This window comes from Cervus canadensis, chromosome 11 (genome assembly GCF_019320065.1).
Source record: "Cervus canadensis isolate Bull #8, Minnesota chromosome 11, ASM1932006v1, whole genome shotgun sequence".
In the NCBI taxonomy this organism is placed as follows: domain Eukaryota; kingdom Metazoa; phylum Chordata; class Mammalia; order Artiodactyla; family Cervidae; genus Cervus; species Cervus canadensis.
In genome coordinates, this window is record NC_057396.1 from 15,243,132 (window position 1) to 15,267,832 (window position 24,701).

The 24,701-nt window shown below is 37.6% G+C and overlaps 1 protein-coding gene across 2 annotated transcripts in view; it reads left to right on the plus strand.

The window, feature by feature from the left end:
- CUL5 (cullin 5) overlaps nt 1-24,701 on the plus strand; it is a 129,726-nt gene that overhangs the window by 36,733 nt on the left and 68,292 nt on the right. For both annotated transcript variants that reach the window (XM_043481072.1, XM_043481073.1), the window contains one exon: nt 13,743-13,842. In XM_043481072.1, coding sequence (XP_043337007.1) covers nt 13,743-13,842 — 100 coding nt within the window. The remainder of the gene's footprint in view (nt 1-13,742; nt 13,843-24,701) is intronic.

Here is a 24,701-nt window from a genome sequence, read left to right on the forward strand (position 1 = left end):
TGTCATCACCAACTGTAAGACCTACATTAGTTAAAACCTTTCCAAACTTTAGCCTATTTAGCCTTGTTAGTTAATAACCTTTAGGTTACTTATATCTTTCTAAATCTGAGGTACTAAAATAATATATTTGTATTGGACTGTATTGACTGTTTTCTCTCCTTTTCTCATAACTTGAATCATTTTTCAGTAGAGGTGCTTATTGGCATTCTGGGTGGTTATCAAAGATTGTTCTGCATATTGTGACATGTTTACCACCTCTGGCCTTCACCCTCACAAACTCTAGTACTTTTTGTGTACCCTTCTCCCCACCCCTCATTTATTGGAGCAAAAAAAAAGCTCTTATTTCCAAGCGTCTGAGGGTACAGTACCATCCTCAGTTGAGAGCTGCTGCTTTAGATATATATTGTTTGGTTTGACTCCGGTTTATGACATTGAGGCCAAAATTGAAAAATAACTTACTTTTAATTTGTGAGACTTTATTTTTAATATTTTTTTAAAAATTCATCTTTAAATAATTTTGAAATGTTTTTCTTGTTCCTAAGTTGGTTTTTATGACACCACTTTTTCCTGTCTTTCCTCCTGTCTCTTGTCTGCCTCATCTCAGCCATGTTAGCTGATTCATCCCTTTTGTGCCTCTTGAATGTTGGTTTTCTCCAGAGTTCTGCTTTTTCTTATTCTTTTACCTGAGTTCTCATATCCATATAAGCAATCCAGATCATCTTCAAAGTTGAACTTCCATATCCGTGTGGCCTGTTATTTCCTGCATATGTCTGTCCCTTAAGTTCTATAAGTACTCCAGATATAGAATGATGAAAATCTGTCATTTGTAGTCTGAAATAAAGAACCTGGAAGTTTCTGTCAACCTCCTGTTTTTTCTGTTTACTCCTTCATATCCATCTGATTACTAGATTTCATAGATTTTTATTATCTCTTGACTTTCTTTCCATCCCATTTGTCTTTTCCCCCCACTATCTTGCCTAAATGATTACAGTAGTCCCCTGCCTTCTTTGTTGTTTCTATTAGTTATCTACTGCCACAAAACAAATTACCCTGAAGTGTAGCAGCGTAAAATAACAAACAAACATTTATTATCCCACAGTTTCTGAGGGTCAGGAATCTGATTGCAGCCTAATTGAGTTACTCTAACTCAGGATCTCTTACGAGGTTGCAGTCAAGCTCCAGGAAAAGATCTAGGCCTATGTTCAGCTAGGAATGGATGATCTTCTTCAAAGCTTACCCACATGAGTATTGTCAGGCCTCAGTTCTTCACTAGCTGCTCAGTTTCTCACTGTGTGGAGCCCTCCATAGAGCTGTTTACTGTTGGGCAGCTTGCTTTCCCCAGAGCAGGAGTGTTCCTAAGACAGAAGTCATGGTGGTTTTTTCTTGGCCGTACTGGGTCTTCATTGCTGCTCGGTGTTTTTCTCTAGCTGCAGCGAGCGGGCTTTTCATTGTGGTGGCTTCTCTTTTAGTGGCGCATGGGCGCCGAGGCACTTGGGCTTCCGTAGTTGTGGCTCTTGGGCTCCAGAGCAGGGGCTCAGTACTTGTGGCGCACTGGCTTAGTTGCTTCGTGTCATGTGGAATCTTCCTGGACAGGGATCAAACCGGTGTCTTCTGCATTGTAGGGCAGATTCTTAACCGCTGAACCACCAGGGAAGCCCATTTTATAAATCTTGGAAATTACAAACCATCATCTCTCTCTCTCTCGCTCACTGTCTTTTAATTATAGCTGATCTACAATGTTGTGCTAGTTTCAGATGTATAGCACGGCGAATCATTTATATGTATACATATATCCACTCTTTTTTTTTTCTCCTTACAGTTCTTTTCCCATACAGGCAATTACAGAATATTGAGTAGAATTCCCTGTACTACACAGCAGGTTCTTTAGACCATCATATCTTTTGTATGCTATTGATCACACAGACAAATGCTTGTACACTGTTGGATGGAACTTATACATGGGTACAGATACCAACCAGGAGACAGGGAGCATTGGGGGCCATCCTCAAGACTGTACCAAGGAGTAAGTAGATGATGCAAGGTTTAGAAGATAGGTCAAAAAACATTCTAGTTTGTATCACTAGAGAGAAGTTAAATGAGAGAGACAACTTTGAAAATGAAATAGTCAAGATAAAGAAGAGATCTTTATAATAAAAAGTAAAAGTTTTTTAATTTAAAAATACCAAATTAGTAGAAAAAATCAAAGAGTTCTCTTTGAATGTAGACCAGAGTATGGAAAATTAAATAAAAATGAAGAAATACGAGAATGTCTTTAGAATTTGGCTAACTTATACTTAAAAGAGAAGGAGAAGGAAAGAGAAGAAAATGGCAGCCCACTCCAGTATTCTGGCCCGGGAAATTCCATGGACACAGGATCCTGGCAGGCTACAGTCCATGGGATCGCAAGAGTCAGACACTACTTAGCAACTAAGCCACCACATAATTAAAAGAGGTTCCAGGAGGGGAGGACAGAGATAGTAGAGGAGAGGATATAGTCCCAAAGGATAAGAAGAAAACTTCCTGGGGCTGAAATCTTGTATCTCCCCACCTAGCCCTGCAGATCTTCCTCCTCTTCTTATTTTTCTTCTCCTGTTTCTTCTCCTGTCTTTGTGACTGTTTTATATGTATAAGTGTGTATGTATGTACACACACACACACACACACACTCACACACACACACATTTACACAGCTTTCCAGGGCGGTGTTAGTTTCTGCTGTCCAGCGAAGTGCATCAGCCACACGTATGCAAACATCCCCTCTTGTTTGGTTTCCTTCCCATTTAGGTCACCTCAGAGCATTGCATAGAGTTTTCTGTGCTGTACAGTTGGTTCTCATTAGTTATTTATTTTATAAGTAGTGTAAATATTGCCAATCCCAATCTCCCAATTCATCCCACTCCCCATCTTCATATTGAAAATGCTAAAAAAAAATCATGCCTACACATGCCTTTAATTTCAGAATTCCAAGGATAAAGAAAATAATCTAATTCTTAGAAATAAAACAGTTAACCTCTCAAGCAAAACAGACTGTCTATGCACTTTGTTGGCCAAATTGAAAGCAGGAGGTTGACACATTTTTCTTTAAATATTTAAAGGGAAATTATTTTTAACTTAGTGTTCTTTACCTAGTTGAATTTTCAGTCATGTTCAAGGCAAGATGAACATATTTTCAGACAGCTAAGTATTTGGAAGATTTAAGGATTCTGCAGAAATGGAACCCTTTTCTCCACTATTATCAACACTGGCCATAAAAGAAACTGGGCTTTACTACACTAAACTGAAGAAGGTGCTCTTGAACTAGGAATCCTGACCATGAAAGTGAAAGTTGCTCAGTTTTGTCCGACTCTTTGCGACCCCATGGACAATACAGTCCATGGAATTCTTCAGGCCAGAATACTGGAGCGTGTAGCCTTTCCCTTCTCCAGAGGATCTTCCCAACCCAGGGATCGAACCTAGGTCTCCTGCATTGCAGGCGGATTCTTTACCAGCTGAGCCACAAGGAAAGCCCAAGAATACTAGAGTGGGTAGGCTATCCCTTCTCCAGCGGATCTTCCTGACCCAGGAATCAAACCGGGGTCTCCTGCACTGCAGGTGGATTCTTTACCAGCTGAGCCAGAAAGGAAGCCCAAGAATATTGGAGTGGGTAGCCTATCCCTTCTCCAGCAGATCTTCCCAACCCAGGAATCAACTGGGGTCTCCTGTGTTGCAGATGGATTCTTTACCAACTGAGCCATCAGGGAGGCCCTGACCATGAAATGAATGTAAATAGAAAAAAGCAGACATTACCTATCCAAAACTATTTTAAAAAGTACATAAATTATAACATTTTATGTGATAAAAATTGTCCCACAGAAACCAGCTATGAAGTAGAATACAAATACAGCTCTTCAGACTGAGTTCTTTGTTCTGACACAACCATGTGGGGTTATAAAACAAACTTGAACTGAAAATTTAAGAGCTGAGGAGAGAAATCAACAAAAGTTGAGGAAATAATGAAATGAAAATTGAACTCAGAAAACAAATAGAACAAGACAGAATCATATCAAAAATCAGTCATCTTAGTAGATGGAGAAAAGACATAGGATCTTTCCAAAATGAAATATAAAAAATGAAAATATTATGTAAACTGGTAGAGATCATCTGTAAGTCTCTTAGCAGCTATATCCCAGTAATAGTATGTTGGAAGCATTCTATTTAAAATTGGGAATAAGACAAAGTATCTGTTTGCACACCTCATTTCAGTTTCCAGTAGGTTTAGTAATTTGTTGCCTTAGAATTACAGGTAGTATACTTACATTGTATATGTGGTTATGTCTCACTTTTTATCCCCAGTCCTACATATTTTTCTTCCATATGGATATTAAGGAGTTGATCCATTTTATAGGTCTTTTCAAATAATCAAGCTATAAAAATTACTTTGATATGATTTATCAAAATATATTGGAACCAACTGTGCAATACAAATTCATAGCTTTTGATTCATATACACAGAAAACGCTAAAAGTGCACTGTTTAAGATTTTATTTCAAGAAATGAGGAAAAAACTGGCAAACTAAACTTAAAGAAAGTAGAAGGAAGGAAAGACAAAAGACAAAGTTAATGAAGTACAAAATAATTGTAAATAGAGAAAAGAAAAAAGGGAAAAATTATTCAGAAAAAATAGTATTTATTCCTTTTTTTTTTTTCTTTTTGGTCTCCAGTTTATTTTGTTCTTTAGTTTCTTAGTTTTAAAATTCTTTTTAACATTTTTCTTTACAATCAAAGCTTTCAAGTCATATATTTTTTTCTTCAGTTCAGTCACTTAGTTGTGTCCAACTCTTTGCGACCCCATGGACTGCAGCATGCCAGGCTTCCCTGTCCGTCACCAGCTCCCAGAGTTTACTTAGACTCAGGTCCATTGAGTTGGTGATGCCATCCAACCATCTCATCCTCTGTCGTCCTCTTCTCCTCCTGCCTTCAGTCTTTCCCAGCATCAGGTCTTTTTGGATGAGTTGGCTCTTCGCATCACGTGGCCAAAGTATTTGAGTTTCAGCTGCAGCATCAATCCTTCCAATGAATATTCAGGACTGATTTCCTTTAGGATGGACTGGTTGGATCTCCTTGTAGTCCAAGGGACTCTCAAAAGTCTTCTCCAACACCACAGTTCAAAAGCATCAATTCTTTGGCGCTCAGCTTTCTTTATAGTCCAACTGTCACATCCATACATGACTACTGGAAAAACTGTAGCTTTGACTAGATGGACCTTTGTTGGTAAAGTAATGTCTCTGCTTTTTAATATGCTGTCTAGGTTAGTCATAACTTTTTTCCCATGGAGCAAGCATCTTTAATTAATTTCATGGCTGCAGTCACCATCTGCAGTGATTTAGGAGCCCAAGAAAATAAACTCAGCCACTGTTTCCCCATCTATTTGCCATGAAGTGATGGGATCAGATGCCATGATCTAAGTTTTTTGAATGTTGAGCTTTAAGCCAACTTTTTCACTCTCCTCTTTCACTTTCATCAAGAGGCTCTTTAGTTCTTCTTTACTTTCTGCCATAAGAGTGGTGTCATCTGCATATCTGAGGTTATTTGTATTTCTCCCGGCAATCTTGATTCCAGCTTGTGCTTTATCCAGCCCAGTGTTTCTCATGATGTACTCTGCATACAAGTTAAATAAGCAGTGTGACAATATACAACCTTGACGCACACCTTTTCCTATTTGGAACCAGTCTATTGTTCCATGTCCAGTTCTCACTGTTGGCCCCTGACCTGCATACAGGTTTTTCAAGAGGCAGGTCAGGTGGTCTGGTATTCCCATCTCTTTCAGAATTTTCCACAGTTTATCGTGATCCACACAGTCAAAGGCTTTGGCACAGTCTTTCCCATTCTGTTGTTTTTCTCTATTTCTTTGCATTGATCGCCGAGGAAGGCTTTCTTGTCTCTGCTTGCTATTCTTTGGAACTCTACATTCAAATGGGTATATCTTTCCTTTTCTCCTTTGCCTTTTGCTTCTCTTCCATTCACAGCTATTTGTATGGCCTCCTCAGACAACCATTTTGCCTTTTTGCATTTCTTTTCTGTGGGGATGATCTTGATCCCTGCCTCCTGTATTTTTTTCTTAATACTACTTTTATGGTCACCATAGGTTTTGTGGTATGAAATGTTTTTCTTTCTTGATTGTTAGTAATTTTTGTTTTTTCTTTAATCCATGCATTATCTAGGAACTGAAATTTCTATATAGTTTTAATTTAGTTATTTATGGATTATAATCAGTGAAACAGCCTATAAAATTATTTTTTAAAAATTTTGTGTGTTTTCCTGTGCTATTAGGAAAACTTTATCTTTTTGTGAGTTGCAAGAATCTCTGCCTAGTAAATCATAGACATTAACTTTTTTTTTTGTCTGTGCCCCTTGGTTTATGGGATTTAATTTCCCCAACCAGGGATTGAACCCGAGGCTTCAGTAGTGAGAGCACAGAGACTTCCAGGGAATTCCTCCATTAATTGTATTTTTAAATTCCTGTGTGTCTTTAATTTTTTTCTTCTAGATTTTAAATGTTGAGAGATTCTCTGGGAGACACTGTTGATTGGCTGGGCCTTACACCTTTGCCTTGTGTTCCTCCCACTATAGAGGCTGGATAATGTAATGTTCACTTCTTGCTGCTAAGGTGGCTGGGCACATTACACATTCTGGCAAATACACCTGTGGGAGGGCATCTGGGAAGTTTTTTGCTTTCCAGATGAATTTAACTAATGTGCCCGGCACCCTACTCCCTTTCCGCCTTTGACCAGTCGTAGGCTAACATGCTAAAGTGACAAAGTGGAGAGAGAAAGGTCTTGATGAGTCTCTGAACAAAACACCAGCCTTTTCCTACTTCTAAACTTCTTGTTATATAAGAAAAAGAATCCAGTAATCTAAGCCATTGTTGACTGAGCTTAATGTTTTCATCCTCCTGATATAAGGATGTTTTATTAAAGTACTCAAATATGTCAAGTTTTTACAGTTCTGTTTGTTTTGTATTTTACTATGTATATTTTTGGTGTCAATAAATGGACATACATTAATAAATGATGCTTTTTTATCATTACATGATGTTCCTATCACTAATCCTATAACTTGAAATTCTTCTTTGGATGATGCTAATATTGCCACTCTACTTTCTTTCAATTTATACTTGCCTACACTGAGCGACTTCACTTTCATTTTTCACGTTCATGCATTCAAGAAGGAAATGGCAACCCACTCCAGTGTTCTTGCCTGGAGAATCCCAGGGACGGCAGAGCCTGGTGGGCTGCCTTCTATGGGGTCGCACAGAGTCATACACGACTGAAGTGACTTAGCAGTAGCAGTAGCAGTATCTCTTAAGCCATTAAATTTTTTTTTTTTGGTAAAATTGTACGTTGCATAAAATTTTATCATTTTAGCCATTTTCAAGTGTATGATTCAGTGGCATTGAGTTCATTCACAGTGTTGTACAAATACCAACACTCTCCATTTTTAAAACATTGACATCCCAAGCAGAGGCTCTGTAGCAATTAAACAATACCTGTACATCCTTCCCCCAGCCTCTGGTAACCTTTATTCTACTTTTTGTCTCTGTGAATTTATCTAGGTACCTCATAAAGCAGAATCATAGAATCTGTCCTTTTGAAAGGTATATTCTCTTCTAATGGGATGGTTTATTTAGATTTAATATTATAACTGATATACTTTCTATTCCTTCTATAAATTTACCACTTATTAAATACTATTGTTTCTTCACTTTTCTTTTCCTTTCTTTGTTAATCTGAAAGTTTGCTTCCATTAGTGTCTCCTCTCTGCTTTTTGCTGTCAGTCAGAAGTGTATGGTATTGGACCTCCCCTCGTGGTTAAGAGTCCATGCTTCTACTGCAGAAGACACCAGGTCAGTGGCTCAATCCCTGGTCAGAGAATAAGATCCCACATGTCCTGCCATGTGGAAAAAAAAAAAAGTAGTGTATGGTACTACTGTTAATTAAAAGCAGAATACCTATTTTTTGCATCATGGTCACACTATTTCTCTTTTCTTTTTAACCTAAGGAAGTTGAAACCTATGAAATACTTCTTACCTCTTGCTTCTTTTTTCATCCTTTCTGTCTCTCCACTTAAAACCTTAAAAAAAGTTTTTACTTCATCATTCTCCCATTTCCCAGCTCCTTGACTTTTTAAATATATCCTCAGATATGCAGATGACACCACCCTAATGGCAGAAAGTGAAGAGGAACTAAAAAGCCTCTTGATGAAAGTGAAAGAGGAGAGTGAAAAAGTTGGCTTAAAGCTCAACATTCAGAAAACTAAGATCATGGCATCCGGTCCCATCTCTTCATGGCAAATAGGTGGGGAAAACAGTGGCTGACTTTATTTTCTTGGGCTCCTAAATCACTGCAGATGGTGACTGCAGCCATGAAATTAAAAGATGCTTACTCCTTGGAAGGAAAGTTATGACCAACCTAGACAGCATATTAAAAAGCAGAGACATTACTTTACCAACAAAGGTCCATCTAGTCAAGGCTATGGTTTTTCCAGTAGTCATGTATGGATGTGAGAGTTGGACTGTGAAGACGGCTGAGCACCGAAGAATTGATGCTTTTGAACTGTGGTGTTGGAGAAAGACTCTTGAGAGTCCCTTGGACTGCAAGGAGATCCAACCAGTCCATCCTAAAGGAGATCAGTCCTGGGTATTCATTGAAAGGACTGATGCTGAAGCTGAAACTCCAGTACTTTGGCCACCTCATGCGAAGAGTTGACTCATTGGAAAAGACCCTGATGCTGGGAGGGATTGGGGGCGGAAGGAGAAGGGGGACGACAGAGGATGAGATGACTGGATGGCATCACCTACTTGATGGACATGAGTTTGAGTAAACTCCGGGAGTTGGTGATGGACAGGGAAGCCTGGCGTGCTGTGATTCATGGGGTCGCAAAGAGTCGGACACTACTGAGGACTGAACTGAAGTATTTATAAACAATTTCCTTTACTTTTAAGAAAATATTTATTTTTTGGTTGCATTGGGTCTTTGTTGCTGTGCATGCGCTTTCTCTAGTTGTGGCGAGTGGAGGATACTTTGTTGTGGTGCGGTGGCTTCTCTTGTTGTGGAGCATGAGCTCTAGGCACACAGGCTCATTAGTTACAGATCAAGGGATCATTAGTTGTGGATGGTGGGCTCTAGAGAATAGGCTCAGTGGTTGTGGCACATGGACTTAGTTGCTCTGCGGCAAGTGGGATCTTCCCAAGTCAGGTCTCCTGCATTCGCAGGTGGATTCTTAACCATTGGACCACCTGCGAAGACCAACAGGTCCCTTTTTAAAAGCACTTTGGTTATATGTTCCAAGAGAGTGTGTTCTTATTCATTCAGACTTAATTTCAGACATTTATTGCTCATCCATAATTCCTTCCCTTTTATGTTGAAGTGCCATTTGATGTAACAGATGAACCAGAACTACAGGCACTTATATGGGTAAATATCAGAAGCATGTTGAGTAAAAAAATTATTTGAAAATATTATCATTTGATATATTTCTGTAATCAGAAACCCTCATAGTATGTTGTAAAACTTGAAAACCCAAAACAGCAAATTCAGACTTAGTTACTTTTGGGGAGGAATGAGAGAGTAGGATTAGAGAGAGGAACATAAAGGACTTTAAGGGTATGATCATATACTGCTCAAGAATTGGATTAGCCAAAAATTCTTCTGGGTTTTTCCATAACATCTTACAGAAAAAACCCAATGAACTTCTTGGCCAGCACAGTATATATTATATTCTTCAAAATGTGTATGAGAATTTGCCAGGAGCCTCAACATATTCTGTCGTGTGGTGGTGAGAAGTATTGTGTTTCAAATAGGAAAGAGTGTATTAACGATCTTCTTCCATGATGTAACAACGTACAGAAGTACCTGGAAGTTGAGGAAAGGGAGCTGGAGAAGACATGTGGATCACAAGTTTGGCTCTTTCTTGGGTACCCAAAGCCATACCATTCTCTTTTGCCCTTAAGAGACGCAAGTCACATTTGAGCCTTTCCAGCATGTGCCAAGTGGGTCTGAGTAAGCAGGGATACTAAGGTAGTCCTATTTTAGAGAACTAGGGGACTCCTCTAATGGATGACTTGTGCTCCAAAACTCTTCAAAACTTTCTTTGCAAAATGTTCTTGCAACTGTAGTCTTAAGACTCTTGGTACTCAACCTCCTTTCTTCCTACTCTTTCCCACAGGGCTCAGGCTGGCACTGTGGGCTTTTCTCTTGCCCAGCTTCATGTAGCTCACTTCCCACCATCCCCCACAGACACTGCATGCATGCTTGGCCACTCAGTCGTGTCCTACTCTTTGTGACCCCATGGACTGTAGCCATTGCTGTCCATGGTCATGTCCAGGCAAGAGTACTGGCGTGAATTGCGATTTCTTTCTCCAGGGGATCCTCCCGAGCCAGGGATCAAGTCTGTGTCTCCTGCATTGGTAGGAGGATTGTTTACCACTAAGCCACCTGGGAAGCCCTCACAGGCATTACCTTCAAATCTTTTGCCATGTCTGATCCCGGCTGTTTCTCAGAAGACCTAAACTAATACATAGGTCAGTATGTGTAAAGTCCTTGGCAGTCAATACATGCAAGTTTGTGTTACAGTAAATTAAGTAAGAGAAGATGGTAATTTTGATTGTGGAGTGGTGATGGATGGAAATGTCCAAATTGCAGAGACACTTAGGTGATGGATACAATAACATTGATTGAATAAAAAAAAGTTTGCCCAGTTTCTTGTTTCACACTTGACATGCACATTGAGTGGTTAATAGTTCACTGTGTACACCCTAGTGATCTACAGTTCTTTACTCACATTATGACTTTTTCATAAAATAGCCTCCCTTCACCCTCTTACACGTTTGTCTGGCAAAATCCCACTTGTTCTTTGAGATAAACTTAGAAAACAACTCTTCCAGGGAGTCTGCCCCTTTTCTCTTTATCTCTCATTTCCACCCTTTCCTTTGCCTTGGGTTCCTAAACCATCTTGTGTTTATAGGCTTAGTAGTTGTAAACTTATTGAAATATAATCAATCTATTCTTGTATCAGTTTTTTCTTTTAAACTCTATATTTCTTTAGCCATGAAGGGAGACTGCAGAGGTATTACAGAGGTCAGTTAATTATTTTGTACTTTATTCAAAGAACAGTAGGAAACCATTGGAAGATTTTAAATATAGAGGTGGGCATGCATCCTAAGCCACTTCAGTGTGTCTGACTCTTTGTGACCCCATGGACCGTAGCTTGACAGGCTCCTCTGTCCATGGAATTTTCCAGGCAAGAGTACTGGAGTGAGTTGCCATTTCCTCCTCCAGGGGATCTTCCTGACCCAGGGATCGAACTGTGAGTCTCTTAAGTCTCCTGGATTGGCAGGCAGGTTCTTTACCTCTGGCGCCTCCTAGAAAGCCACAAATACAGAGGCAATAAGATGTAATTTGAATTTTATGAAGATCACTTTAGCTACTGTTGGATGGATTGGAGAGGTGCAGGAATAAATTAAGGGGAACAGTTGGATGTGGGCTCTGGAGCCCAGTTGCCTGTGTTCACTGTATACTAGCTGTGTAATCTTGGGAATGTTTTATAACCTTTCTCTGCCTCAGTTTTCCCATCTCTAAGATAGCAATTAAAGTGTACTATATCAGAGTTGCTGTGAAGGTTGAGTTAAAACAACTTAGAATAGTATTTAGCATATCGTAAGCAGTTGGAGGGCTTTCCTTGGTGGTTCAGATGGTAAAGAATCTGCCTTCAATGCAGGAGGCCTGTGTTCAATCCCTGGGTCAGGAAGATCCCCTGGAAAAGGGAATGGCAACCCACTTGAGTATTCTTGCCTGGAAATCCCATGGACAGAGGAGCCTGGTGGGCCCCAATCCACGAGGTTGCGAAGAATCTGACACAGCTGAGCAGCTGACACACAAGCAGTTGGATGAGGCTTCCCAGGTGGCGCTAGTGGTGAAGAACCTGTCTGCCAGTGCAGGAGATGTGAGACGTGGGTTAGTCCTTGGGTTGGGAAGATCCCTTGGAGGAGGGCATGGCAACCCACTCCAGTGTTCTTGCCTAGAGAGTTCCATGGAAGAGGAGCCTGACTGGCTACAGTCCATAGGGTCGCAAAGAGTCAGACACGACTGAAGTGATTTAGCACAGCACAAGCAGTTGGATGTTACCTCTTATGTTGTTATTTAACAAATATTTGTGTGCTTAACTACATCTACTCTGGACCAGATGCCACTATTAAGCTGAATTTAACAAATGATGAAAGCAAGTTCAAATTAATATATAGACAAAACTTTGGGTTATGATTATACCCCTAAGAATCTGAATATAAAACAAACTATTTGGCTATTATTATATGTTAGAATTCTAGAGATAATTTTTTTGGCCTTTTTTTAATGCTTTTTTTTTAATCATAATGTAGGTTTTAAAATGTATATAGGGCTCTATAAAGTACTGGGGAACATTTTTTGAGTAAGAGAAGCCCCACTATAAGACTATATTCTCTGGTGGCTCAGCTGATAAAGAACCTGCCTGCCAATGCAGGAGACACAAGAGACTGGGGTTCAGTCCCTGGGTGGGGAAGATCCCCTGAAGAAGGAAATGGCAACTTTTCTAGGGGATTTTTGCCTAGAAAATTCTGCAGAGGAGACTGTGGGGCCCCAGTCCATGGGGATGCAGAGAGTCGACTAAGTGCTCGTGTGAGCGCACACACACACCCACACACACACACAGTCTAAGACTCTAGCTTTTGTAACGTTTCCCTGCTCTACTAGGTAGTAATTAAAAAACTCATTCTGTGAACATGTATTAATATTAACTATGTTTCTGTAATGAATGACCTTTAGGGTCAAATATGTCAGCTTTAGTGTTTAAAGAGCTTTTGTTTCTGTTTATTTTGTTGTTGTTTAGTCGCTAAGTTATGTTTGACTCTTTTGTGACCCCACAGACTGTATCCCATCAGGCTCCTGTGCCCATAGGATTTCCCAGGCAAAAATACTGAAGTGGGTTGCCATTTCCTTCTCCAGGGGACTCTTCCCAATCCAGTGATCAAACACAGGCAGATTCTTTACCACCAACCTGCCAGAGAAGCCCTCTATTTATTTGAATCAATTATATTTTGTTTCTTTTTTTTTCCCAAAAAGTTAAATTTTGTATTTTATTGTATTAGAAAGTTGAAATAGTCATTCTTTTCTTTTTTTCTTCTTAATTGTTTTAGATTTATCTTTTAAATGGACTATAATTGCTTTACAATGTTGTATTAGTTTCTGCTGTACAGTAACGTGAATCAGCAGTGAGTATATGTGTATTCTAAGTAAAGGAGGCACGGTGATAATTGATGTGTAAATGTGATGAATATTTGGGAGAAATTTGGAGTTTTGTTGTAATAGTATTTAAATTACTAATTTTCTAAAAATGGATAGTTTATATGTATATATATATTGTGTTATATATTAAAGAATTTATACTTGTCTTTGCACAAGAAAATTTTGGTGGTATTTAACTTTGGAAGTTTGATTGGGGGATGCTTTTGTAATTTATGAATTTAATCAATAAAGTGGCAAAGATTTAAGGAAAACAGTAACAAAGAAAATAAAAATAGAAGCAAGTGTACCTGTATGAGAAAGCTTACAAAGAGTGCTTGGTTCTTATAAATGAATTCATGGTCCGTGGAAACCATATTGAAACAAAACAGTTTTGTGTTTGTTCTTGTTCCAGTGTTAATGTTTGTTTACCTGCTTTATTTTTTACAGGGATGTACATGCAGTCTGTCTCTGGGATGATAAAGGCCCAGCAAAAATTCATCAGGCTTTAAAAGAAGATATTCTTGAGTTTATTAAGCAAGCACAGGCAGTAAGTTTTGCGTCTATATATTGTTTAAGACTTTTACTCAGAGTATCATCCTGAAGTAATTTTAAAATATCACATGAACTTTTGACACACTTGCTAGTTAAAATTTTTTAATGAAATGAGAGTCATTTATTGTTTTCTCCTCCCACAGTGGCATTTCTTTCAAACGAATATTTAGTTACCTCAATTAAAAGATGCTATAAAGAATTTCATTCTTATACATACTTTAGAATCCCCCCACCATTGTTATTGGCCACACATCAGTCCACATAAATCTTTTTTCCCTCACAATTAATACCACTTTCCAGGCTGACAGTAGTTGTCTTCAACTCTGATTAATTGTCTGACTATAATCCTTGGGCCGTCCTTTGCATTGCTGCTGCTGAGCTGAATTCAGTACTCTTGGGCTGACACTGTGTACAAATGTGTAATATTAAAATGAAGGCAGAGCTCATTTAGGTATATTAGGTATTTGTTTTGTCTTTACTGACACTTTTGTCTTTTGGGAAAAATTAATGCAGAGGTAAAGTGTTACTTCAGATCAACTCTGGCATCACCGATGCATTGTTTATCACTTTGAAGAATGGCCTAAGAACATAAGGTTATTTTCCTTTCTATAAAATAAAGTTTGAAAAATAGAGTTAGAATTTCTTATTCTTTATTTGAATTTTTGCATCATTATCTTGTACAACATTAGTAAAAGTATGTTAGAAATTTTGTTGAATATTAATGTGTTAGCAGTTAGAAATTAAAAATGAATGTATGACTTGAAGGAAGATACTGAAATTGAATATATGATTGGTATGTATTTAATTCTGATAAAATAAGGATGATGTCACATTGGATATTACTTACAAAATGAAATGTCTTATTGTTGATACCATTAATTCTGCCATGTTGATCAGTAATTTTTTAAAAATTAGAGTTTTATGAGAAAATTATAAAATTATGAGAAAATTATCTTTTAATGAAAATAAATCATCTCAAGTTTGCTTAGAAAAATTAAATGTTTCAATATCACAATTTAACCGAAACATAAATTTTTCTAGAACTGTTTAAGGAAAAACGGTTTCTGCTTGCATTGGAAAGCATATCAGTTTATCTGTTTATAACTTTTGATGAAGATAAATTATATGTTTATTTCAAAGCAATAAAGTATTATTCTTTAGTTTCTGGAAATAGGCTCAGAAAGAATCATCTTAGAAATATTTAGAAATATATTTCATACTAGAAAACAAAACATCTTCAGTGTTTCACTGTATCTTGATCTGAAAAAGTTTGGAATGTAGGCCTTAGCAAGAACTTGAAGCTAGGATTTAGCATCAGTAATTCAGAGCAGTTAAATTTCAGGACCAGCAGTGCCAGACATAAGTATATAATTTTAAAACATTTTTAAAACTTCTAAGAAGATCTAGCTTTGTGAGTTTAGTAAACTCAATTACTAGATTAATTGAGCTTATCTTGTTAGGAAGAACCAAATCTCCCAAATGGGACAGGTAGTGAGCAATAAAATGTTTTAAATGACATAAAAGGGAAGTAAAAATAAATGTGCAGTGCTTAGAAAGTTATTAGGATATTGAATTTTTTTCTTCTTAAAGATGAACATAACTCTTCTATTTGTACATAATTCTGTGGCTTAGGATTTTGGGCTAGGCTCAAAAACCAGATTTTGCCTGAGCTTATTAATGTGGCAGCAGTAAGGTGGTGGATCTGCACGGACTGGATGGTCTAAGAGAGCTTTTTTCGTGTTTCTGGTGTTTGGTACTGTACTGGCTTCCTTCTGGGGCTTTTTCCCCCTCATGTGGTTTCTCGTTCTCAAGGAAACCAGTCTTTGAGGTGATAGTGGAGTCTTGCAAACCTCTTGAGATCTTGGCTCAGAAGTATCAGAGTCACATCTGCAGCATTCTGTTGGTCATAGTTAATCACAGAACCTGCTGAAGTCCAGTAGTGGAGAAATAGATTAGCATCTTTTTTTTAAAAAATTGAGATAAATTTACATACCAGAAAATTCCTTTTAAAACTTGTATAATTTTGTGTGTTTTAGTATATTCATTAAGTTATATAACTATTGCCTGATTTTAGAATATTTTTATCAGCCCAGATTGGAGAAGGAAATGGTAACCCACTCCAGTATTCTTGCCTGGAGAATTCCATGGACGGAAGAGCCTGGTAGGCTACAGCCCGTGGGGTCACAGAGAGTCCAGGACTGAGTGACAAGCACATACATCAGCGCGGATGTTAGTAGAAATTCTGTACCCATTGGCAGTTACTCCCCCATGAACTCCCCCTTCCCTTTGGCAAACGTGATCTACTTTCTGTTCCTGGGATTCATTTATTCTAGACATTTCCTATGAATGGAATCCTATAATATTTAGCCTTTTATGACTGACATCTTTCACTTGGAGTAATGTTTTTCAGGTTTCATCTATGTTGTACGATTTAGCACTATTTCATTCAAGTGAAAGTGTTAGTCACTTAGTTGTGTGTCTGACTCTTTGTGATCCCATGGACTGTAGCCCACCAGGTTCCTCTGTCCATGGAATTCTCCAAGCAAGAATACTGGAGTGGGTTGCCATTTCCTTCTACAGGGGATCTTCCTGACCCAGGGACTGCACCCAGGTCTCCCACATTGCAGGCAGACTCTTTACCAACTGAGTCACCAGGAAAGACCTATTCCATTGTATGACTGTGCTGTATTTTGTTTACCTATTTGTCGTTGATAGACATTGGAGTATTACTATTTTTTGTCTATTTTGAATAATGGTGCTGTGAACATTTGTGCACGTTTTGTTTTATGTATGATTGACATATACTAGTTTTGGGTATAAAACATAGTTATTTGATATTTGTATATTTTGTAAAATGATATGTACATATTGCAAAATGATCACCATAATACGTCTACTTCATATCCATCACCACACATATTTTTTTCTTATGATGAGAACTTTTAAGATTTACTTTTCTTAGTAGCTTTCAAATGTGTGCTACTCTATTACTAACTGTAGGCACCATACTGTATTGTTAGCCAAAAGTTTCCTTTGGTTTTTAAGTAAAAATAAGAGACACATTTTTCATTTTCACCAAAAACTTTGTTGAACAACGTATTTACTTTGTTCCATTTGTTGTTGTTGTTTAGTCGCTAAGTCATGTTCAACTCTGTAACACTGTGGACTGGCAGGAGAATTTTTATTGCTGAGCCAGCAGGGAAGACCCTTTTATGACAGTACCATCCTGTTTTAATTACTAGCTTTGTAAAATAGTTTGCAGTCAGGAAGCATGATGCCTCCAGCTTTGTTACTTCTCAGGACTACTTTGGCTGTTCAGGGTCTTTTATAGTTCCATACAAACTTTAGTATTCTTGGTTCTATTTCTGTGAAAAATGTCATTAGAATTCTGATAGGTATTATACCAAACCTATACTAATTTGAGTAGTGGGGACATTTTAACAATAGAATTTTAACAATCTGTAAGCACAGAATATCTTTTCATTTATTTGTGTCTTAGTTTCTTTTATCAGTGTTTCAGTGTAGGTCCTTTACCTCTTAAATTTATTAATATTCTTAGACATTTTGTTCTTTCAGATGAGATTTTAACTGGGATATTTTCCCCCTAATATATTTTGTTATTAGTGTATAAAAACTCAGGAGATTTTTATATATTGATTTTTCTATCCTGCAACTTTACTGAATTTATTTATTACTTTTTAATGAAGTCTCTAGTGTTTTCTATATATATATAGTATCATGTCATCTGCAAGTAGTGGTGGTTTTACTTCTTTCTTTCCAATTAGGGTGCCTTTTATTTCTTTTTCCTAACTAATTGCTCTGGATAAGACTTCCAGTAGTGTTGGACAGGACAGGTAAGAGTAGGCATCCTTGTCTTATTCCTGATCTTAGAAGAATAGCTTTCAACTTTTCACCGTTGAATATAATGTTAGCTGGGCTTGTCCTATACAGCCGTTATTAAGTTGAGGTACATTCCCTCTATACCCACTTTGTTGAAAGTTTTTAATCATTAATATGTGTTGAGTTTTGTCAAATGCTTTTTTCTGCATCCATTGAGATGATCATGGTTTTAATTCATTTTGTTAATGTGGTGTATCACATTCATTAATTTATAAGTGTGGACCCATTCTTGAATGCCTGAAATAAAATCCTACTTGATCATGGTGTATGATGCTGTGGAATTTGGCTTGCTGATTTTTTTTTCCAGAATTCCTTATATCGACATTCATCAGTGATTCTGATTTGTAATTTTCTTTTGGCATCCTTGTCTGATTTTGGCATCAGGGTAAATGCTAAGCTAATAAATGAGTTTGGAAGTGTTCCCTCCTATTCTGTTTTTGAAAGAGTTTGAAAAGGATTAGTATTAGTTCTTCTTTAAATGTTTGATAAATTCAGCAGTGAAACCATCTGATCCTAGACTTTATTTGTTGGAAATATTTTTTTCTACAAAACACATTTGTAATTAGTGCATTAGAATGAAAACTAAGTTTCCTTTTCCATTTGGATCTCTGTGTGTTTGTGAGGTTGTGTTTTTGTTTTTTTTTTAACTTTTTATTTTGTGTTGGGATATAGCCAGTTAACACTGTTATGATAGTTTCAGGGGAACAGCAGAGGGACTCAGCCATACATACACATGTATCTGTCTCCTGCAGAGTCCCCTCCTAGCCAGGCTGCCACATAACATTGAGGAGAATTATATAGTGATTTTTAGTAGGCCCTTGTTGGTTATCCATTTTATTATCTTTTAAATTGTATTTATTTTTAATTGAAAGATAATTGCTTTATAATATTATATGGGTTTCTACCATACATAAATACCATTTTAAATATAGCAGTGTGTATGTGTCAGTCCCAAACTACCTACTTATCCCTTCCCCACATTCTTCCCCTACCCCATTGCAACTTTAAGTTTGTTCTCTGTGAGTCTGTTTCTGTTTCGTAAGTAAGTTTATTTGTATCACTTCTTTTATTTTTTTTAACATTTAGATTCTAAGTCTTTATTAATCTTTTTAATAGTATCTTCCACCTTTCTTGTTTTGTTTGTAATAGATTTCTCCATCCAGAAACTGATTAGCCAGTTCTTTTTATTTTGGACACTTAGTTTATTTGGAATTGGAGTAAGGATCTAACTTCATTCTTTTTCCAAAGAGCTAGCCAGTTTTCTGAAGATCATTTTTTCAAACTTTTTATGTTGTATTGGAGTATAGCTGATTGACAGTGTTGCGGTAGTTTCAGGTGATCAGCAGAGGGACTCAGCCATAAACATGCATGAACCTGTTCTTCCCCAGACTCCCCTCCCATCCAGGCTGCTGCATAATATTGAGCAGAGTTCCGTGTGTTGTATAGTAGGTATTTTTTGGCTATCCATCTTAAATACAGCAGTGTGTACAGGTGACTGTAAGTTTGTTCTCTTAAGTCTGTGGGTCTTTCTGTTTTGTCAGTGAGTTCGTTCGTATCACTTCTCTCTAGAGTCCATGTAGAAGGGATGTGCTGTGATATTCCTCCTGTCTTCCACACTCAGTGTGGCAACTGCTGGGTCTGTGCATGTTGCTGCAAATGGCATCATTTCACTCCTTCCAACAGCTGAGTGATATTCCCGGGAATATATGGCCACATCTTCTTTATCCATTCCTCTGTTGACTGGCACTTAGGTTGGTTCCATGTCTTGGCTCTTGTAAACAGTGCTTCAGTGCACACAGGTGCATGTATCTTTATGAATCACGCTTTTCTCCAGATACATGCTCAGGAATGGGACTGCAGGGTCATATGCTAGCTTTATTTTTATTCTTTTTAAGGAACCTCCATACTGGTCTCTATAGTGTATCTACCTGTTTGCATTCCCACCAACAGTGTAGGAGGGTTACCTTCTCTCCACACCCTCTCCAGCATTTATGTTTATGGAATTTTTGATGGTAGCCATTTTGACTGGTGGTGAAGTGATATTTCATTATAGTCTGGTTTGCATTTCTCTGTAAATTAGCGATGTTGGACATCTTTTTATGTTCTCTTGGCCATCTGTATGTCTTCTTTGGAGAAATGCCTATTTAACTCTTCTGCCCACTATTTGATTGGGTTGTTTGTTTTGATGTTGCTAAGCGTCCTGAGCTACTTGTAAATTCTGGAGACTAATCCCTTGTATTTCACATCATTTGCAAATATTTTCTCCCAGTTTATGGACTCTCTTTTTGTTTTTTTGTGGTTCCCGTTGCTGTGTGAAGCCTTTTGATTTTAAGTACATCCTGTCTGTTTATTTTTGCTTTTATTTCCATTATTCTGTGAGATGGATCAAAAAAGATATTGCTGCCATTTGTGTCAGAGACTGTTCTGCCTGTTTTCCTCTAGGAGTTTTATAGTGTTCGGTCTCACATTTGGGTAATCCATCTTGAGCTTGTTTTTGTGTATGGTGTTGAAGAATTGTCTAATGTTTTGCACGTAGCTGTCCAGTCTTCCCAGCACCGTTTGTTGAACGGGGTCTTTCGGCATTGTGTAGTTGTGCCTCCTTTGCCATAGATTAGTTGGCCGTGAGTGCATGGCTTTATTTCTGGGTTTTCTATCCTGTTCCACTGATTTATGTTTCTGTTTTTTGTGCCAGTGCCATACTGTTTTGGTGACTGTAGCTTGTAGTATAGTTCAAAGTTAGGGAGTCTGATTTCCTCTAGCTCTGTTTTTCTTTCCCAAGGTTTCCTGACTGTTCCGTATCTTATATGTCTGTATAGATTTTAATATTTTTTTGTTCTAGTTCTATGAAAAATATTATTGGTAATTTGATAGGGATTGCATTGGATCTGTAGATTGCTTTAGGCAGAATAGTTATTATGACAATATTGATTCTTCTAACACATGAACATGGTATGACTTTCCATCTGTTTGTCTTTTTCTTTCAACAGTGTCTTGCAGTTTTTGGGGTACAAGTCTTTTGCCCCTTTAGGTAGGTTTATTCGTAGGTATTTTATTCTTTCTGATGTGATGGTAAATATAATTGTTTCTTGAATTTCTCTTTCCAGTCTTTCATTGTTAATGTATAGAAATGCAACAGATTACTTTGTATTAATTTTGTAACCTGCACTTTTACTAAACTCAGTGATGAGCCCTAGTAGCTTTTGCTGGCATCTTTAGGATCTTCTATGTATAGTATTACATCATCTGCAAACAGTGACAGTTTAACTTCTTTTCCAATTTAGATTCCCTTTACTTTCTTTTCTTCTCTGATTGCTGTAGCAAGGACTTTGAAAACTATGTTGAATAAAGGTGAAAGTGGACATCCTTGTCTTTTTCCTGATCTTAGAGGAAATGCTTTCAGCTTTTCACCATTGAATATGATGTTACTTATAGGTTTGTTGTATATGGCCTTTATTCTGTTCAGGTATGTTCCCTCTGTGCCCACTCTCTGGAGAGTTTTTATCATAAATGGGTTCTGAATTTTGTGAAAAATTTTCTGCATCTATTGAGATGATCATACTGTTTTTATTCTTCAACTTGTTGATGTGACGTGTCATATAGATTGATGTGCGGATATTGAAAAATCCTTGTATCCCTGGGATGAATCCCTCTTGATCATGGTGAATGATCTTTTTAATGTATTGTTGGATACGAATTGCTAGTGTTTTGTTGAGGGTTTTTGAATCTGTGTTTATCAGTGATATAGTGATATTAGCCTGTAATTTTCTTCTTGTGTGTGTGGTGTCTTTGTCTGATTTTGTATCAGGGCGATGGGGGCCTCATAGAATGAGTTTGGAAGTTTTCCTTCCTTAGCAATTTTTTGAAACAGTTTCAGAAGCATAGATGTGAACTCTTCTCTGAATGACAGTCACAGTTGCAATTTCAGTGCTCGTGATTGGTCTGTTCATATTTTCTGTTTCTTCCTGGTTCAGTCTAGGGATACTGTACCTTTCTAAGAATTTGACCATTTCTTCCAGGTTGTCCATTTTATTAGCATACAGTTGCTCATAGTAGTCTCATATGATCCTTGGTGTTTCTTTGGAGTCAGTTGTAACTTCTTTTTCATTTATAATTTTATTGCTTTGAGTCTTCACCCTTTTTATATTGCTGAGTCTGGCTAAAGTTTTATCAATTTTGTTTATTTTTTCAAAGAGCCAGCTTTTAGTTTCATTGATCTTTGTGATTGTTTTGTCTCTGTTTCTGTTTCTCTATTTTTGCCAAGATCTTTATAAATTGTTTTCTTCCACTAACTTTACATTTCGTTTGTCCTTCTTTCTCTAGTTTCTCTAGGTGTAAGCTTAGGTTCTTTATTTGAGATTTTTCTTGTTTCTTGATTGTATTGCTGTAAACTTCATTCTTAGAATTGTTTTTGCTTCATCGCTTAGGGTTTGGACCGTTGTGCTTTCATTATTATTGTCCCTAGGTATTTTTTAATTTTCTCTTTGATTTCTTCAGTGATCAATTGGTTGTTCAGTAACATATTGTTCAGCTGGCACATGTTTGTGTTTTTTACAGTTTCTTTTCCCTTGTTTATTTCTAGTCTCGGTGTTATGATCAGAATAGATACTGGATATGGTTTCAGTTTTCTTAAGTTTACCAAGGTTCGCCTTGTGGCCCAGCATGTGATCAGTTCTGGAGGATGTTCTGTGTGCACTGAGAAGAACCTATAGCCTGCTGCTTTTCGGTGGAATGCTCTATAAATATCACTTAGGTCTATCAGGTCTAATGTGTGATTCATTTAAGGCCCATGCTTCCTTATTAATTTTCTGTGGATGATCTGTGCATTGATGAAAGCGGGATGTTTAAGCCCCCCACTATTATTGTGTTGCTGTCAATTTCTTCCTTTATGGTTATTAGTATTTGCCTTACATGTTGAGTGCGCCTGTATTGGGTGCATATTTACTTATAATTGTTATATCTTCTTCTTGGATCGATCCCTTGATCATTATGTACTGTCCTACTTTGTCTCTTATAACAGGCTGTGTTTTAAACTCTGCTTTGTCTGATATGAATATTGCTACTCCGGCTTTCTTTTGATTTCCATTTGTATGGACTGCCTTCTCCCATGTGTTTACTTTCAGTCTGTAAGTATCCCTAGATCTGAGGTAGGTCTCTTGTAGATATGGGTCTTATTTTTCTATTCACCTAGCCAGTCTATGTCTTTTGCTTATGTATTTATACATTTACATTTAACATAATTGTGAATAGCTATGATCCTGTTGGGCTTCCTTGGTGGCACCACTTTCTTAACTGTCTTGGGCTTATTTTTGTGTGTTTTTTCTTTCTCTTGTGTTTCCTTCCTGGAGAAGTTCCTTTAGCATTTGTTGTAAAGCTGGTTTTGTGGTGCTGAATTCTCTTAACTTTTGCTTGTCTGTAAAGCTTTGGATTTTTCCATCACAGCTAAACAAGATCCTTGCTAGACAGAGTTTTCTTGGTTATAGGTTCTTTCCTTCCATCACTTTAAATGTACTGTGCCACTCCCTTCTGACTTGGAGAGTTTCTGTTGAGAAATCAGCTGATAATCATATGGGAGTTCCTTTGTATGTCTTGTGTGTGTGTATCATTTTTCCCTTATTGCTTTTAATATTTTATGTTTGTCTTTAATTTTTGGCAGTTTGATTGCTATGTGTCTCAGTGTCTTCATCCTTGGGTTTATCCTGTTTGGGACTCTCTGCTTCCTAGACTTTGTTGACTATTTCTTTTCCCATGTTAGGGAAGTTTTCATCTATTATCTCTTCAAATACTTTCCTGAGTCCTTTCTCTCTCTCTTCTCCTTCTGGGACCCCTATAATACAAGTGTTGGCGTGTTTAAGGTTGTCCCAGAGGTCTTTTATGCTGTCCTTTTTTTGTTTTGTTTTTTTGTTCTTTTTTTTTTTTAATTTTTTTTTCATTTATTTTTATTTGTTGGAGGCTAATTACTTTACAATAATGTAGTGGTTTTTGTCATCCATTGACATGAATCAGCCATGGATTTACATGTATTCCCCATCCCGATCCCCCCTCCCACCTCCCTCCCCATCCCATCCCTTTGGGTCTTCCCAGTGCTCCAGCCCTGAGCACTTGTCTCATGCATCCAGCCTGGGCTGGTGATCTGTTTCACCATAGATAATATACATGTTTCGATGCTGTTCTCTCGAAACATCCCACCCTCGCCTTCTCCCACAGAGTCCAAAAGTCTGTTCTGTACATCTGTGTCTCTTTTTCTGTTTTGCATATAGGGTTATCATTACCTTCTTTCTAAATTCCATATATATGTGTTAGTATGCTGTAATGTTCTTTATCTTTCTGGCTTACTTCACTCTGTATAATGGGCTCCAGTTTCATCCATCTCATTAGAACTGATTCAAATGAATTCTTTTTAATGGCTGAGTAATATTCCATGGTGTATATGTACCACAGCTTCCTTATCCATTCATCTGCTGATGGGCATCTAGGTTGCTTCCATGTCCTGGCTATTATAAACAGTGCTATGATGAACATTGGGGTGCACGTGTCTCTTTCAGATCTGGTTTCCTCGGTGTGTATGCCCAGAAGTGGGATTGCTGGGTCATATGGCAGTTCTATTTCCAGATTTTTAAGAAATCTCCACACTTTTTTCCATAGCGGCTGTACTAGTTTGCATTCCCACCAACAGTGTAAGAGGGTTCCCTTTTTTCTCCACACCCTCTCCAGCATTTATTGCTTGTAGACTTTTGGATAGCAGACATCCTGACTGGCGTGTAATGGTACCTCATTGTGGTTTTGATTTGCATTTCTCTGATAATGAGTGATGTTGAGCATCTTTTCATGTGTTTGTTAGCCATTTGTATGTCTTCTTTGGAGAAATGTCTGTTTAGTTCTTTGGCCCATTTTTTGATTGAGTCATTTATTTTTCTGGAATTGAGTGGCAGGAGTTGCTTATATATTTTTGTGATT